The sequence below is a fragment of the Ciona intestinalis genome, chromosome 14 (assembly GCF_000224145.3).
Source record: "Ciona intestinalis chromosome 14, KH, whole genome shotgun sequence".
Taxonomy (NCBI): domain Eukaryota; kingdom Metazoa; phylum Chordata; class Ascidiacea; order Phlebobranchia; family Cionidae; genus Ciona; species Ciona intestinalis.
In genome coordinates this window covers 3,124,807-3,142,504 of record NC_020179.2, presented here as the reverse complement: position 1 = coordinate 3,142,504, position 17,698 = coordinate 3,124,807, and the positions used below count along the sequence as shown (strand labels likewise).

At 35.3% G+C, this 17,698-nt stretch overlaps 3 protein-coding genes across 10 annotated transcripts in view; 1 reads left to right on the top strand and 2 right to left on the bottom strand.

Moving 5' to 3' along the window:
• The window catches only part of LOC100177820 (dimethylaniline monooxygenase [N-oxide-forming] 5-like), a 10,849-nt gene extending 6,756 nt beyond the window's left edge, over positions 1-4,093 (top strand). The window contains exons 6-12 of one of the 2 annotated variants that reach the window (XM_026837749.1): positions 216-301; positions 781-907; positions 1,395-1,583; positions 1,939-2,092; positions 2,592-2,695; positions 2,799-2,897; positions 3,306-4,093. In XM_026837749.1, the coding sequence (XP_026693550.1) occupies positions 216-301; positions 781-907; positions 1,395-1,583; positions 1,939-2,092; positions 2,592-2,695; positions 2,799-2,897; positions 3,306-3,521 (975 nt within the window). In that variant the 3' untranslated portion in view covers positions 3,522-4,093. The remainder of the gene's footprint in view (positions 1-215; positions 302-780; positions 908-1,394; positions 1,584-1,938; positions 2,093-2,591; positions 2,696-2,798; positions 2,898-3,305) is intronic. The other variant, XM_018814884.2, reaches the window with a different exon arrangement.
• Positions 4,094-4,219: 126 nt separating this feature from the next.
• LOC100175492 (adhesion G-protein coupled receptor D1-like) lies at positions 4,220-10,612 on the bottom strand. 2 transcript variants are annotated; one of them, XM_002131127.4, is made up of 9 exons: positions 10,408-10,561; positions 9,892-10,011; positions 9,154-9,267; positions 8,332-8,490; positions 7,242-7,336; positions 6,504-6,717; positions 5,849-5,917; positions 5,279-5,338; positions 4,220-4,922 (listed from the first exon to the last, which is right to left on the bottom strand). In XM_002131127.4, exons 1-9 carry the CDS (start codon positions 10,463-10,465, stop codon positions 4,741-4,743), a joined length of 1,071 nt encoding a protein of 356 aa, XP_002131163.1. In that variant the 5' UTR covers positions 10,466-10,561; the 3' UTR covers positions 4,220-4,740. The 2 variants fall into 2 exon arrangements, with proteins under 2 accessions (XP_002131163.1, XP_026693551.1); XM_026837750.1 differs by lacking the exon at positions 5,849-5,917 and having other exon boundaries at positions 10,408-10,612.
• An 873-nt stretch (positions 10,613-11,485) lies between these two features.
• Positions 11,486-17,698, bottom strand: part of scalloped/tef1 (Ci-scalloped/tef1) — a 15,622-nt gene continuing 9,409 nt past the window's right edge. For 4 of the 6 annotated variants that reach the window (XM_026837428.1, NM_001078342.1, NM_001093740.1 and 1 more), the window contains 9 exon segments: positions 17,427-17,489; positions 16,533-16,655; positions 15,860-15,897; positions 15,431-15,555; positions 14,730-14,848; positions 13,976-14,149; positions 13,490-13,630; positions 12,730-12,882; positions 11,486-12,470 (listed from right to left, as the gene is read on the bottom strand). In XM_026837428.1, coding sequence (XP_026693229.1) covers positions 12,357-12,470; positions 12,730-12,882; positions 13,490-13,630; positions 13,976-14,149; positions 14,730-14,848; positions 15,431-15,555; positions 15,860-15,897; positions 16,533-16,655; positions 17,427-17,489 — 1,050 coding nt within the window. In that variant the 3' untranslated portion in view covers positions 11,486-12,356. 6 annotated transcript variants of the gene reach the window in all.

The following is a 17,698-nucleotide window of genomic DNA, read 5'->3' as shown; positions in this document are numbered from 1 at the left end:
GTTAATTGTTAAAAAAAACGATCAGGATATTTGGATATTATATGCTGAAGTTGTCCCATCTTCCCCCACCCTACTATATGTTTTGTGAACTTGAAATAACTCGTGAAAAATGCACTTTTTAAGACATGTGAATTTATATAATCTACTACCCGCTTTGCATGCAAAATGCAGGTTTTTGTTCAAAAATTGATGACTTTATTTGAACTTCTCTATAGGTGTGTCTTAGCACAAGGAAAGGGTCGTGGATTTTCGGGCGCGTCGGTGGGAAGGGTTACCCTCTAGATTACAAGTTCATGACAAGGTAAATGATAACTACATAATTCCCCAAAGGCTTATACTTATTGTATGTTGGGAGGGGGAACCTAAATCCAAACATAAAGCACATAAAATCCAATATCCTGATCGTGTTTCTAACAATTAACAACGGTCTATACGGAAGTCGCGAGGATACGTTTTTACAATTCTTTGTTCTTTGTTTACTACCAAATGGAACGAGAAATAGAATAAAAAGATGTCTCATTTTCCCCACTGTACTATATACATTCTTTAGCTTATCAGTTAGTTTACACAGTGTAAACAAACATTGCGAAGCAAAAAGTTTATAAGCTTTCATCCTTCGTTTTAACCTATACGGTATTTTCATTCTTGCTAGTAATTTAAATGCAATTATCATTATACACTCAATAATGTGCAAATTTGGAAGCTTAATGAAACACATCTGCGTATACAATAATACTATAATTTCAATGAACGCCCTTAGTGAACACAATTTCGTTTCAGATACAACCTTTTAAGAATGTCTATTCTACCGGAATCTTACACAAGAGCTGAACTAGAGGCTTCACTTAACGGTGTACTTGATCATGCAAACTGGGGAATCAAACCAAAAAATGGCCCTTTAAACCAAGTACACAAATTACATACAACCTAAGTATCATACGTGGTAACTCGTAAGCTGACACGAGATGTATAAAACAAAGGCTCGTCGCTGCTACCAGCATTGTGGACGTATGTGTCCTTAGGCAAGACACTTAATGTCAATTGCTTCAACCCAGTGGTCACTAATGAGTTGTCTAGCTAGATTGTCGGCCATACATAAAAAACAAGAACTCACAAAGTAACATACATGGTTAATCGTAAGCTGACACGAGGTGTATACAACCGTGTTATAACGACTGTCTAGGCACGTGGGTTAAGGCAGTTACATTTTCTTACATACATTAAGTTAACTTCTTATGTTTGTTTAACAATATCACGTTATGTGCTATCGTATTTTTAGAATATTTGCGCTAAATCAAACAAAATAAAAAAAATGCAATGGATATTTATAACTAAACGAAGCAATACACATACCGTGGCAAATAAGTTCATTGCTACTTGTTTTTTTTTTGCAGCATCCTCTGATAACCTCAGCTCTACCGGATCGTATTTTAAACGGATCAGTCACCATGAAACCAAACGTTCAGCGGTTTAAAGAAGATTCCGTGGTTTTCGTTGACGGCTCCGAAGTGAAGGCAGACGCTGTGGTGTTCGCAACGGGATATGTTTTCAGTTTCCCGTTTTTGAAAGACTCTCTAATTAACGTAAGCTATTTTGTATAGGTTGTTTAAAACAACGAGAAACTAGGATTTGAACCTTAATTAGCAAACTATTATAACTCTCATAAAAAATGCTATATGCATAATATTTACATATACTAAAAAAGTAGATACTAACTACACAGTTTAATAAACTGTATACGTAACCACACACTGCGTATATCTTTAAGTTATCGTGTTAAAACGAAACTAAAATCTTTCTATTTAAAAATAGACTGATGGCGCCATTTTGGGCGAAAAATATATATCTTACAAAACCAAATTTGTTGGTTTCAATTTTTGTCGATTACCTGTTTTGTACTTGATTCTGGTATAAATAATATACGAAATATTCAAATAGTTTCGAAATAAGACATCAACGGACGTTTACCAAATGATGTGGCCGCTATCAGTGAAACATAACACACTTTGTATGATTGGACACGTACAAGCTCTTGCAACTGTCAACCCGTTGGCTGAAATGCAGTCAAGATGGGCGACCAGAGTTTTTAAAGGTATGTCATACACAAAAACTTGCTATGAGTAAATGAATGTAAACTGCTCTATCCAGGCGTGGCCGACAAATGACAGTCGTTATGTCCAACTAACTTTGGTTATGACACGGGTGTTTTGTTTCATAAACCTCGTGCTAGCTTACGAGTTACCATAAATGTAAATTTTTATTTATTTATTTTCTGTTTTTATGTTACCGCTATAGGCTGGATCAAAAATTATAGGCTATATAGATTATACTGAAGAAGTTGTATACAAGTAACCTACAACGCAGTAATCGTTTTTTTTTTTCGCTTAGGAGTTACCACCTATGCATTTTGTGGATAATTATGTTTTTTGATTTAATTTGTTATAATGTATGGTTGATAATTTAGACAATCCATAAGAAACTACCGGATTGGATCAAATCAACAACGCTTCGTGTGTGGCCAAAGCAAAACCTCATAATTAATCTTAGCTGGAAATACCACACGCGTTTAAACAACAGTTATTAATTTTAAGGTTTATCGAAGCTGCCGTCAGAAAGAGAAATGCGAAACCAAGTCGAAGAAAAACACAAACAAATGAAGAGTCATTACTACGAAAGTCAGCGGCACACCATTGAGGTATAAGCTCTCCCAATCTTAAATTTTGCGGATGTTTAATATAAGGTGTCGGTTAATTATTTTGAAAGAGATTAATACAAATGTGATGTTTGTTCTAATTTAGGTGGACCATATACCGTATATGGATTTTCTTGCCAAGGAAATTGGGTGTAAACCAAATTTATGGAGAATTGCTCTTACAGATCTACCGCTGGCAAAGAAGGTAAATAAATCAACTTAACGAGTTCTCTGACGAAAAACTCAGTAATTTTCTAAACAACCGTTTTGTAATGGGTTAAGTCTTTTATGCGTTTGTATGGGTAATGTGAAAGCGTTCTCATTTATAGTAAACGCGCAAAACTTTGTTGGATTTTAGCGTTAATTATAGTAGAGTGGGAAAAGATGGGACACCTTTTCATTCAACTTTTTTGCCCCATTTAGTAGTAAACAAAGAACATTCAAGAGTAATTAAACCGTATCCTCACGATTCCTATATAGACCGTTGTCATTTGTTTCAATCACGATCAGGACATTTTGATATTATGTGCTAAATGTGTCTCATACCCCCACCCTACTTGGTCAATAAAAAATACTATTTTCCATGCACTTATTTCTACATCGCGAATTTCAGATGTTTTTTGAGTACTGCACTGGATACCAATACCGCTTAGTTGGACCGGGCAAATGGAGTGGCGCTAGAGAGGCCATTATGACGCAAACAGAACGAATGTTGCATCCCTTAAAATGTCTTCCTATGCACGAAGAGAAGAAAACCGGATGGTGGTCTTACTTTATAGTAGTTGTAATAGCAACGGTTATATACTTTGTATTTAATAATTATTACTAACATTTGCATATCTGTACAAAACGTATTCGTAAGACCTGCTGCTGCAAATATTGCTGATTGATATTATAATAGCTTCGCTGCATATGTATAAATATAACGAAACATTATACAGTAGGGTGGGGAAAGATGGGACGCATTTGGCACATAATATCAAAATATTCTGATCGGTTTTGAAAAACTAACAGCGGTATAAAGTAGTCGCGAGGACACGGTATATAATTCTTTGAATGTTCTTTGTTTACTACCAAATAGGACGAAAAAATAGAAAGAAAAGGTGTCTCGTCTTCCCCCATCCTACTATAGTATAGACATATAGCACAAAATTCGAATAAAACAAATATAATATTTGTCATTTTTTAAAATGAAATGGTGTAAATGCCTATTGACTGTACTTAGTTTTATGCAAATCATTCGCTATGCATCATACAGCATATTATGTAATATAGCGGGGTGGGGGAAGATGGGACACCTTTAGCACATAATATCTAAATATCCTGATCCTGTTTTAAACAATTACTAACGGTCAATGGGAGTCTTGGGCATATAGTTTTATAATTTCTTGAATGTTCTTTGTTTACTACTAAACGGGGCGAGAAAATAGAGGTAAAAGGTGTCCCGTCTTCCCCCTCCCTACTGTATTATTCGATTGATAAGCTTTGCTTTATGCATACCCGGGCCTTTTAATTTGCTTTTATTTAACATTTTTATTCATCCTATTATACCGCCGAAATAATCACAAATTAAAATAAAAAACTACATTGCCGTGCACAAAAAAAACCGGGTCAAACTGAAAAAAACTCAAAGAAAAAAGTTATCTATTTATTAAAAACATATGAACAGAAACGGATAATTTCAGATGTTATAAATGTGGTTTTAGGGACCAAACATGGCGGAGCATTTAAGAAGGTATTCTCGGGAACAGATTTAAAATCATATAGTCACTTTTTCAAAATGTATATTGGTATAGTCCAACTGCAAAATACACCCAAGGAATTTGGAAAGTCATATGGGGCTTATATACTATACCTATAGTCTCTATTTAAGAAATCAATTTGGTTGTTGCGGTTATAAAGCGCCCCGCCCCCATCAAAACAACGAGAGTTTACGAATTCGAAAGTTGAGAAACAGAAAAAAAAATGATTACCTCCAAAGTAAAACATTGCCGTTCACGCGAGGATAATTAAGTTACATTAATTTTCATGCAAAATTGTTTACTCGTTTACAACGAAAAACTATGGTCGGACATAACGCTTGTAGTCGTCCTTTCGTTCGGTACAGCAAGAAAACCTCTTTTCTTTGCTTGGTTGCGGCGCCAGAGCAGAAGCAGAATAAATAGAACCACCAATATTGCGACAATACAGCCGGCAAGAATCGCGTAACGGTAACTGTTCGATCCCGTAGCTTAGAGCGAATATAAGATGTATTAATTTCGTACTATTTACATCAGCATTTCTTAAACTGGTGTAAATGAGATACCAATCAAACTCCTCATCCATTGATGAGTCAGAAAATTGGCTAATTGTAGTAATAAACCAGACTTTGAAAAACTCGTCGCCCAAAAGTTAGCGCATCCGTCGCATCAATGTAATTAGTTTTTTTTGCTTTTTAATAAATGATCGCCATATTACCTATTGGGGTAAATCTGATAAGCATCTTTGTTAAAATGGTAAAGCACACAAAACGGTTTAAGAACCACTAATTTACATGGTATACCTATATCTATTTATGTCAACTGTTATAAAAAAAACTTAACTTACGTTTTATTGCAGTCGTAGTAAGTTCTGTTGAGTTGGTTCGCGATTGGTATGAAGTTGTTTCTGTAGTTAAACAATACGAGTTATATTAAGGTGTCAAACTAACATGTATATACATTATAATTTCTAGTGTAAAATTTATGGTGGAAGACTTTTGTTTAATGCATGGTTAATTTATATCTGCATTATAACTTTGAAATTCCCTATGTAAACATGTTTATATACGTGGTATTAACTCGTAAGCGAGCACGCTGTTTTAAAACAGAACATCCGTGGTGATATCACTGTTGTTGTCCGCCACGTTAACTGAATTTAATTCAATTACATCTTAATGAATGAATGAATGAATGAAACTTGTTTTATCCTCATGTGGCCGAAAAACGACAGTCGTTATAACACGGGTGTGTTCTGTTTCATACATCTCGTGCTAGCACATGAGTTATCACATATGTAACTTATTTATCCTCGCGTGCCTAGCAAACGACGGTCGATATAAAACACGTGTTCTGTTTTATACACCTCATGCCAGCTTACGAGTTACCATGTAAGTTACTTTGTGGGTAATTGTTGTACCTGATGTTGGGGTGGTAGAATACATCAAGGATGCAGGAGCAATTGAAGATGATACGGTAGTTATGATATCTGTATTGTTTATAAAAATTATATATACCAGAACTATATAGTAGGATGGTGTGAAAGATGGGATACCTTTAGCACATAATATCCAAATATCCTGTTTGTGTTTCTAACAATTAACAAAGGTGTCCCATCTTCCCCCACCCTACTATATAATAATTTAAATATGTAATTTCAAAAAATCATTATGACGTCATTAGAATTTTGATGACATCATAAATAGCATGATTTAAAAAAGAAATTAGGTTAGACCTGATCAAAAATTAAAAATTCTGAAAAAATAATTCGGCAGTTAACTGTTTAACTTAAGGGTTATTTGGCCCTCAAAGGAAAATAATTTTAAATCATAAAAAATGTGTGGTATGAACATGTCATATATTAGAGTGGGGGAAGATGGGACACCTTTTCATTCTATTTTCTCTGTTCCCATTTGGTAGTAAACAAAGAACATTTAAACAATTATTAAACCGTATCCTCACGACTCCCATAAACCGTTGTTAATTGTTGACAACACGATCAGGATATAGTGCTATAAAATTGTCCCGTCTTTCCCCACCCTACTATATGTTATAGCATTGTAGGTAATTTTTACCTGGCTCAGTCGTCGTTGCTGTCCAATTAACGTGATACATAGACTGTACTACCTCGGTCAGGGATAATTTTCGATACCAAATTTTCACTTCGTCCATTTTCAGTTTCGCATATGAAACAAAGTATCCGAACCTTAACTTTGCGAACAATGCTGTGTTGTTCTTCTTATTTACAATGCTACTGCTAGTTTCAGCAGTTGACCCGTTTATAAACAACTGAAAAAAAAACGTGTTAAGAAATGAGTTGTAGGCAGAAAATAAATTCATAAAATAATAACTATAAAGAACTAACCGCCATGCAAAAACAAACGAGCCATAAGACTAATTTAGTTTTCCCAATAGCCTTAACGGAGGTGTTAAAATTTAAAGTTGTAAGACCAGTTTTTGGAAAATTTAATTTTGGATATTGTTTGGAGTAAAAAGGTCCATGTTCTCATTCTTTCACATTATTCTATTTCGTATTAAAAAAGTATATTTACAGACTGTTGGAAACGTGTTTTGGAATACTGGATACTATGAACTAACGGTATATCAATCTTACCCCACAGTGCTGTATAAATAAATAGGTACACAAACAAAAAGAATTTGCATGTCCCGTTGTCCCCCAAGGACTTTAAGGGGTGGGGTTGGCCCAAAAGATTCTTCTATATACTAGCATAGGCAATTACCCAAAGCAGTATATACATTAAAACAATCAACCCCTAAGGTACATCCAAACAAACTGGTTAAGTCTATATTACTTCCATTCCATCTTTCTTGTTCCACGTGACGGCAATATGGCTCCAAGTTCCGAATCCAACGTTCGCAAACGAAATGTTGGCCAAATATTCCACCCCTAAAAGTATTAGTATTTAGTAAGGGTTCAAAAATTCTTAATCCGTGTGCTTTAGCTATAGTATCATGATCGAACTTTAAACTATAGCGTTGATTTTAAATTACTAACAGTATAGGGTAAGGAAAGAATGGAGACTTTTTATTTTATTTTCTCGTCCCATTTCGTACATACAAAGAATTATAAAACCATATCGTCACGACTCCCATTAAGCGTTGTTAATTGTTTAAAACACGATCTGAATATTTGGATATTATGTGCTAAAGGTGTCTACTCTTGGTAGACTTTTTTAAATATATTTTTGTCCTATTTGGTAGTGAACAAAGAATAATCAAAGAATTATAAAACCATATCTTGGCGACTTTCATTTGAATAAGATGTGCTAAAGGCATCGCATCTTCCCCCACCCTACTATATGGCTATGTATCACCGCAAGATATTGCAACATATTTATCAGTAAGCGACAAGAAAAAAGTGTTTGTATCTCCGCTGCTAAAAACAAACAGTCCGATCCAATCAAAACTGTGCAACAACTAGTATAATATAGTAGGGTGGAGGAAGATGGGACACCTTTTACATAATATATTTCCTCATCCCATTTGTTAGCGAACAAAGAACATTTAAAGAATTATAAAACCGTATCTCCATGTCTCTTATATACCGTTGTTAAATGTTTAAAATACGATCATCAGGATATCTGGATATTATGTGCTAAAAGTGTCCCATCTTTCCCCACCATACTATAGTATAGAACGAAAAAATCGAACTTATTTTTACTCAAAGAGCGGGACAACGACAGTCGTTATAACACGGGTGTTCTGTTTCACACACCTCGTGCTTAAGAGTTACCACGTATAAAGAATGTAACTTATTTTAGCGGATATTTTTTTCATTTTTTGTACTGTGTATCTGTAATTTGTTACAACACGGGTGTTATGTTTCACACACCTCGTGCCTATTCACGAATTACCATAAATCTAACTCTGTGAGTACATTACCTATTGACGGTCGAATTGCAGCATTTATTGCGTTTGATGAAACAGATATTACAACACCTGGAACCATGTGATTACATAACCAGGAAGTGGACAAGATACACGAGTCACCGTATGATGGAACTGACAGAAAATTCGCCCACACAGCAAAACTTAAACCACCTGTAAACAAAACAATCAATATGTTATACATAAAACAGTATATATTAGAGAACGGGGGGAGGTGGGACACATTTTATTCTATTTTCTTGACCCATTTGGTGAAAAACAAAAAAAAAATCAAAAGAATTATAAAACCGTATCTTTATGACTACCACAAATCGTTGTTAATTTATTAAAACATGATCGGAATATTTGGATATTATGTGCCAAAGGTGTCTCGTCTGCTCCAGCCCAACACACGATTGATTAAGCTAGGACACATTTTGTACTAATATATTTCATGATCGTGTTTAACAAATAACAACGCTCTTTTAGAGTCATGAGAATATAATTATATAATTCTGTTTTACTACCAAATGGAACGATAAAATAAAATGAAAACATGTGCCATCTTATTCCAAAACTATTGAATTTTAATAAACAATTAGATCTAGTACTGTGGGGTAAGATGGGACATCACCTTTAGCACATACAGTTCATCCTGAACGTGTTTTTTGAACAATGACCAACGGGCTTTGGAAGTCGTGGGAATACAGTTTTACAATTCTTCGAATGATGTTCTTTGTTTACTATACCAAATGGGACGAGTAAATAGAATGAAAGAGTGTCCCATCTTTCCCCACCATTCTATATAAATACATTAAAGTTCTGTCATTCGTATACCTGTGCACTCCAATGGGTCTTTAAAGCAATCCGCATTAGGACTGTTTCTTACTTCTGGGAATTCAAAACCTCGGCGTATAATGATTGCTTTATCTATGATCCCATCCACCAATACTGTGAAACAATACATATTAGAAATAATGGTATTTTGCATGAAATAAATGAAGAGATGAATTTTAAAAGCTGCCAGGACGCCGTTCCAAAACACATAGATGGTATAACTCCTAACTCGTAAACTGGCACGAGGTGAATGAACATCCGTGTGATAACGACTGTCGGTTTCCGGCCACGCGAGGATCAAGTAAGTTACATTCATTTATATAGAATTTATAAAACTGTATTCTTACGATTCTAAAATAGCGTTAAAATTTGTTACTGAACGTTCCGAAAGCCTAATAAATATTTTAAGTTAGCAGAAAAATCGTTTAAAAAGTAGCAACACGTTTTTACAGTAATATTACATGCTTTATTAAATAAATTAACTTATAGTACAGTAGGGTAAGATGGCTAATGTATTCATTTACTTTTATCGTCACATTTGGAAGTAAATTAAGAAATTCGACTTAATCTTATAACTGCACCCCTACTAAACTTAAGAGTAATGTTAATTGTCAAAAAGACGATCAGAAAATATGGGAGTTAGGTGGTAACGGTATCCCATCTTACCCCACAATAATATATAGTATTTTAAAATACCTAGTCTAATGAGTTCAGTTCTAAAAAAATAAAAACAATTACCTGAATCATTTTGGGACGCGACACCAGTAAATACATTAGGATTTCCTATATCAGGTGGTAATTGAACTGTAGTATTATGAACTAGTTTGTTCATTGACCAATATACATCGGGTGTAATAGCTGTAATAATACATAGGTTTAGTTAGTATTTGCAACGAAAACACAACGTAAAAGTAAGCATACGCTTAAGTTTGTTTCTATATTCTTATATATGTAGTATTGTGGGGTAGAATGGGACAGTTTTAGCACATAATATCCAAATATTTTGATGTGTTTTATTAAATCAACAGCGGTCTATAGGAGTCGTGAGGATATAGTTTTATAATTCTTTAACTATTCTTTGTTTACTACTAAATGGGACGAGATAATAGAGTTAAAAGGTGTCCCATTTCCCCCACCTCACTCTTTAGAAAATATATTGCCAGCAGGTTACATTTATCGTTGCTATAAATGTATTAGTCTCAAAACGCTATATAGATTATAAACAATACAAAATACTGTTCTAGCTCAATTTACCATTTGCAAATTTTAGGCACAGAAGGAACATTAACATTCCAGGATGTCTAAACTTCATGATTATGACGACAGTAGCACTAACAATGCCGTTTACCAAAATGCGTGGCTTTATAATACAGACACATACACCTACACTACACTATGTTTTGCAATAACATAACACGAGACATATTTCCAGACGTCAGCTGATGCTGTGGTAAAATTACAATTGTTGCGACACAAGCGTGATGCTGTGCGTCATATGCACAGAATGCGTGGAAAATGCATGTATGAAAATCATTTTCACAATATTGTTCTGAATGTGTTTTATTTCAAAAATTATACAGCCGTAAATTTCGCATTCTCCAGATCTTGCTACCTAGTATAAAATTTCTAAGTAAACAGCATTTTGTAAATTTTAAAATTGGAATTTAAAATAAAGCGAGATCTAAATCATCAAATCTAGTTATAAATTACAAGATGGTCTCACCTGTGTCGATATAGCATTAGTAGGCGTATAAATACGTTTTGTTTGACCATTACAAAACTTGTAATCCATAAACATATAAAGAGGTATGGCTATTCTAACCTTTCTATTCCAAGTTAGATTCATTTTTGCCACATGTCAAACTCAGACTTGCTGCTACTATAGCAAGTAAAGCTGAAGTGACTAGCCACAAAACCGCTGCTTAAGATGCACATGTAACGGTCGTACTTTACTTGGACTTAAAAGGGCGCAAGTAATTATTAAACACGCGTACGCGTAAAGGCGCTCTGCACTTAAATCGTCCGTTGCGGTATTTTAATTAAACTATCCGACGATATATACTACTGTAGGGAAAGATAGAACAAATTTAACACATAACATCTAAATATCCTGTTCGCGTTTCAAACGATTGCAACGGTCTATCGTGAGAATACGGTTTTAAATTCTTCGAATGTTCTTTGTTCAGTACCAAATGGGACGAGAAAGTGGAATGAATAGGCGTCCCATTTTCCCCACCCTACTATATATACAACGTTAAACTGTTTGGTTCGAATCCTATAATTTAAAGGAATCTCATTAAAGGTGTTTTAAATAAGTGTTTAATTGAAAATCTGCATTGTGAGTTTGGGTGTATTTGCGCAAACACGCGCGTACCGTACACGAAGAGAAATGGAAATAAAGGGATGACGTCACCAGTGTGACGTCACACATTTGAAACTTTAGTGGCCGCAACGGTAAAAGCGTGTTAGTACCGAAAAGGTAAAAGCAAATGGCGACCGTAAAAATGCAACACAATTACAAAATTTAAAATTAAAATATAAACATATAGCATTACACTTAAAATCATCTAAACGGGTCGCCAAAGTGAAAAGAAAACAGCGCAAAATAACGAATAAGATCTGGAACAAAAACGCAGAAAAAGTGAAACAACGATAGTGTTCTTGGTATTAATAAAAATGCAAGTGGACTTACTGAAACCACAGCGAGGCTCTTCGAAAATTCGAGAAAATCGAAGAAGTTTTCAGTTGTTCTATTTCGTCTTATAGAAAAAGCTCCATTGTGGCAATGGCCCCTTTGCGCTGGGAGTGTCTTTTAAACTGAAAACTGTACGAGAATGTGTACCAAGACAGCCTCGGTGAAAAAAATCGTGCTTATAGCGCCGTGAACCGAAAAGCAAGAAAGCGGATTGACGCGGTTACATTTATACCGTAACAGGCACCTCTTTCACGACACAATATGATTGCATATATAGGGGTGAGGCGCTGTGACGTCACCGTTTAAAAACCAAGGGGACAGGACCCTGATGAATGAAAAAGGCACGCCTCTTGCAAAAACATATAACTCCCGGGACGGGATACCGAATTCTCGGATTTTATTATTGGCTGTTAAGAAAAGGATAGGTCAAGTGATCCGCGTGGTGCACGGGCGCCGCACAGCGGTCGATTGTGACCTGGAGTTGAACTGCTGGGTGGCGATATTCAGCTCAGTCTTTCACAAGGTGGTATATGTGATGTTGTGCCCCATGCTCTGACGTGGACACTTCGAAAACAAAAGCTAGACAGAGTAAAGTCTCTTGCGTGTCTCGGTTGCTAATAACCTGGAAGAAAAAATATCTTTTAATTGAATTTATGTTACATTCGATATAGTAGGGTGGGGGAAGATGAAACACTTTTTTATTCTATTTTCTCGTCCCATTTGGTAGTTAACAAAAAACTTTCAAAAAATTTCAAAACCGTATTCTCACGACTCTTATAAACCGTTAATTGTTTAAAACATGATCAGGATATTTGAATATCATGTGATAAAGTCCCATCGCTCCACCCTACGGTATGTAACACCATGTCTGCGTGTTGTACCTGCAAAATTGTGAAGTTTTCAAGCACACTGTTCATCATGTACTTTTCGGGCAAATGTTTGAGCTTCAAAATGAAGTTGATCATATATTCGCACATAGGGGATCGGTTGATGCGATACGTAAAACGATCGTTTTCGAAACGAGCAAACTCCGTCTATTGAAAAAAGACAAAAAAATTTTAGTCTCTAGGAAAAGAAGAATTGGCTTAAGGTATTTGGAGTTAAGTGGTCGCATGAAGGAATACATAAGCGGCCTGGGAGTTGGGGTAATATCCCAAGTGTGACCTAAATCCGGGGTTCACTCCTCGGATCTCACCCATATAAAATAGGAAGGTGTTAAAATAACTAGGTAATTGGAAAAACGTTGAGCTAACCAGCCTTAAAACTAAAAAGGGATTAATTAGGTAACACATTCCGCTATGACGCATTACAAACTGTACTAAAAATGGCAGCTTTTGTATGGTTAAGGATATTGAACAACTTAAGCCCCACACTGTAAATGGTATATAATGGCAAGCAATCATATAAAAAGTAACAATTGTTTTACAACGACTTGCAACGTGAAATCGTAGTACTTTATTAACAACAGCCGTTATAACACGGGTGATTGGCCTTAGAACAGTAGTTATGACACGGGTGTTCGGTTTCATACACCTCCTGTCACCTTACAAGTTATCACCAATGAAAAAAGTCTTAAAATAAAACGTGAATTGATTTACACCCAGCAACGTGAAATTATTGCTTTGGTTAAAATTCCATTACCTCAACTTTTTCGACAACTTGCTTGCCGAATGAACAGACTTTGGTTGAACAAGTTATTGTCATGTTTTCAGTGCTTTCAAACTGGTTGGTGACAGCATAGAATGCACCATTGTCGTCAGCTATGTTCACATTCAAATCGGCCTGAAAAAAAGCGGTCTTTTTAATACAAGTTTTGTACTTGTGTTTGTACCTAGGCGTGTTATACAGACTGTCGTTTTGTTTCACGTCTTTTGCTTTGTATGTTATTCCATCTTAATAAATATAACTTATTTACCCTCGCGTGGTGAGCAACAACATTCGTTATATGTTCTATTTTATACACCTCGTGTCCGCTTACTAGTTACCTCGTATGTAACTTTGTGTGGTTGTTTTTCTATATGGCAGACAATCTAGACAACCCACTAGTGACCAATGGGTTGGAGCAATTGCCGTTAACTGTCTCGCCTAAAGACATATACGCCCAATGGTAGCAGCGGCGAAACTTACCCAAAACTTGACAAGGAAAAACGCTTCTTTCGGTCCCTTTTCATACAATTCACGTAAACCCCCTTTCGGTTCCGGAAACTTGTCGTAAATCTGTCGAATATCAACAGACTCGAGCAACGGGTCGTTGTAGGATGGGTTGGACTGATCGATGTGGACAAACAGATGCTTTGAGTACTGGAATGTTCGTAGTAAACTGTTAAGGTGCTAAACTTTACGATGAACTATGTACATAAAAGCCCGAAATACAAACGGTATTTTTCTTTATAGGGATTTTTAAAAATGGTACATCTTATCACAAACTATACTATAATAACTTGCTTATGTAGTTTATATAGAAAGTTATTCCGAAATACAAACATTAATTACAGTAATCCTAAATAAGATTAGGATTTACAACAAAAAACATGGTACATTTTACCACAACCTACTATAATACCTCGCTTATACATTTCAATTTCACTCACAAAGCTTACTGTATCAGCAATAAGCACACAGTATATACGTGACAGTTTAACCATGCTAATGCTATTCCGTGAGATATAACAAAATATTGAAATTCTACCATGTTATCTCGGGATATACTTTCGTTCTATTTTATCGTCCCATTTGGTAGTAAACAAAGAACAATAAATGAATTATAAAACCGCATACTCACGACTTCCAAAAACCGTTGTTAATTGTTTAAACATTATCAGGATATTTGGATATTATATGCTTAAAGCGTCGCAGGTTCTTATATATTTAAATTACTTACATTCTCTAAGTCCCCCTGCTGTTCCAGGAAAGCGGAAAAGTCGACCAGGCGAAGTTTCTTACTCGCTATCTGACGATCCTCCCAAGCTGGGCCAATGCTGCCAGCTTGGTTTATAAAACCTGTGTAATATGATTATGAAAGCTTGAGTAATATGAATGTGGGACGTCGAACCGTTGGTTAGTCAAAAGTTTTGCCGGAAGAGCCAAAACACAAGTAGAAATATGCTTGGCAGAAACAATATATAAATATGATTTTATAATGTGTGATATTGGGTATAATAATATAGTATGGAAGAAGATAGGAAACCTTTTTTTTATTTTTTGGTTCACATTGGTAGTAAACAAAGAGCATTCAAAGAATTATAAAACCGTATCCTCACGACTTCTACAGACCATTTCTACAGATTAAACAAGCCTTCTTTTCTCGTCCAATTTGGTAGTAAACAAAGAACATTCAAAGAATTATAAAACTGTATTCTCACGGCTCCCATAGACCGTTGTTAAACATTTAAAACACGATTAGGATATTTGGGTATTATGTGCTGAAGGTGTCCCATCTTTCCCACAGTACTATAACTTAATCGTTTACGACAGCGAGGGTCAAAGTAACGAAAGGAAAATTAGCAGCAAAACGACATTCGTTAAAAACACACTAAAGTATACGTTTAACTAAAAGTAGCAGATTTGTAATGAGGTACTAACCTGAACTTATGGTTTGTCCAGGCCTCGATGCCGGTATACTAACGTTCGAAGTTGGAAGACTGCTTCCTACAAGGGCAGAACCAGGTGCTTGAAGGGCGTATGGGGGGTTGCTGAAGGGCTTGATACTGAAAGAAACACGGTATATTTATATAAAATATACTTTGAACATAACCTAAACTGTCTTATTCCAACATAATAAATAAATCTTGAATATACCTTTCTATATCATAAAAACTGCAATTTTTAAGTTGCTTTATCCTCGCGTGGCCGGAAAACGACAGTCGTTATAACACGGGTGTTCTGTTTCATACACCCCTATAGACCGTTGTTAATTGTTTAAAACAAGATCAGAATATTTGAATATAGTATGTGCTAAAGGTGTCAAATTTTTCCCCATCCTACTATATAAGTAAAAACATATAGACTTACTCTGCGTCAGGTTGACCAACAAGTCCTCGCCAGAACGGCTGAAAATATAAAACAGCTTCGTGACGTTTTGGTGAACAGTACCATAGCATATTTTATCTCAAGAAAAATTTATAAAAAAAACCATAGTAAATACATTTAAGACAGACTTTAGTATAAGTTTTAGAAACGTTTTTTTTTATTATTTTCATTTTACAGCTTCTTTGCAAATGCCGATGAACACGTTTAAGGCGAAGTATATATAGTGGGGTGGTGGAAGATGAAAAAACACGATCAGGATATTTGGATACTTTATGCTAAGGTGTCTCGTATTCCCCATCCTACTATATCTAACAGTAAATGAACTCGTTGTATATGATTTTTGTCGGTTACGTAGTTGGTAACACTTGATTCTAGAAGGCAGCACGCAATGGTATAATGGTGTGGGGGAAGATGGGACAACTTTAGCACAGAATATCCAAATATCCTGGTCGTGTTTTAAAGAATTAACAACGGTCTATAAGAGTCGTGAGGATACCGTTTTATAATTTTTTAAATGTTCTTTGTTTACTATTAAGTAGGACGAGAAAACAGAATGAAAAGGTGTTCCAACTTCCCCCACCTACTATATTCAGGCTTTAGCGGACCAAACGACTATGTAGTTTATATCCATGCTCGATAGTTCACAATGTCATACCTTAGTGTAAGGCGGCCTGGGTGCAAGTTCCATATTATTGCTCTGTAGCGCCCCTGCCGACACGATCTGTGCGGAAGACATAGATGCCATACTTTGTAACACTTTGTCTTTAGTCGCCTGGTCCTTCAAAATTGGTCGGTATCAATACATAGTACAATACAGGCTAAGTGGCATTTATATACCACACGTATATATAGTGTATGGTGGTTTAGAAGCTACGCTTATTATAGTAGTAATAAATGTTATAATAATAATACATAAAAAAAAATAAAAAATCTAAAAAAATTATTCACTAAGGAAGTCGTAAGCTGGCACGAGGTGTATGAACCAGAACACTCGTGTTACGAGGACTGTCGTTTTTTTATTACAGTAGCGTAGATTTAAAAATATTACCAACGAAAAGACAGGATATAGCGACAAAACAACAGTTGTTAAAATGCGCTTGAAGTTAAAAACATATTTACATTTTATTGGAAGAAAATAAGCGTGGTCGCTACACCTAGCAGACAAACGAGCCATTTATGTTTAAATATTATTAAGTTAGACTTCTAATAGAAACAAAAGTGTGCGTAAATAATAGTAATGGCCTATTAATTTTTACCCTTAGCGTGTGTTTCAGCGAATACCATTTTGCTATTTATGTATAAGAATGCTGCGACGAGTCTTCTTTGACATTCTACATTTAGTCCCCATATACGAGTTATAGTAGTAAGCCCTCCTTATTCAAGAAGCAAACAGAGTTGTATTTACACCTTACGGCTTTATTGAATTTCTTTTATGATTTTACCCAACGCAAATATGGTGAACTATGTAACTACAAGAAGCGAATTGTTATGCTGCTTACGAACTACTGCTTTATAGCATGAGTTAAATTTCCTATAAAAGTTACCCCACCTTGAATTGAGATTGCATTTCCCTTGATTTTCTTCGGGCCAAAACTTGTATGTGACTGGAAACCTGTAGAATGATAAAGTTAAGACACCAATTTCTACGGACACCAATTTCTACGGACAACAAAAAGAAATTAGCTAACTAAACTGACTATTATATCATTGTTTTCAGTTTTATTGTATACGGATAAGGCTCTTTAGGACATAAGAATGAACATTAGGTCAACTTTGGCTTATATATCATTCTAACATCTTTAAGTATATATGCTACTGTAA

Bases quoted from the DNA above. Each gene is read 5' to 3' on its own strand.
- LOC100175492 (XM_002131127.4), bottom strand. From the start codon at position 10,465: ATGAAGTTTAGACATCCTGGAATGTTAATGTTCCTTCTGTGCCTAAAA. The intron at 10,012-10,407 runs GTAAATTGAGCT...GTATTATTACAG, and splicing joins GTGCCTAAAATTTGCAAATG to CTATTACACCCGATGTATAT. The intron at 9,268-9,891 runs GTAATTGTTTTT...ATTGTTTCACAG, and splicing joins CGCGTCCCAAAATGATTCAG to TATTGGTGGATGGGATCATA.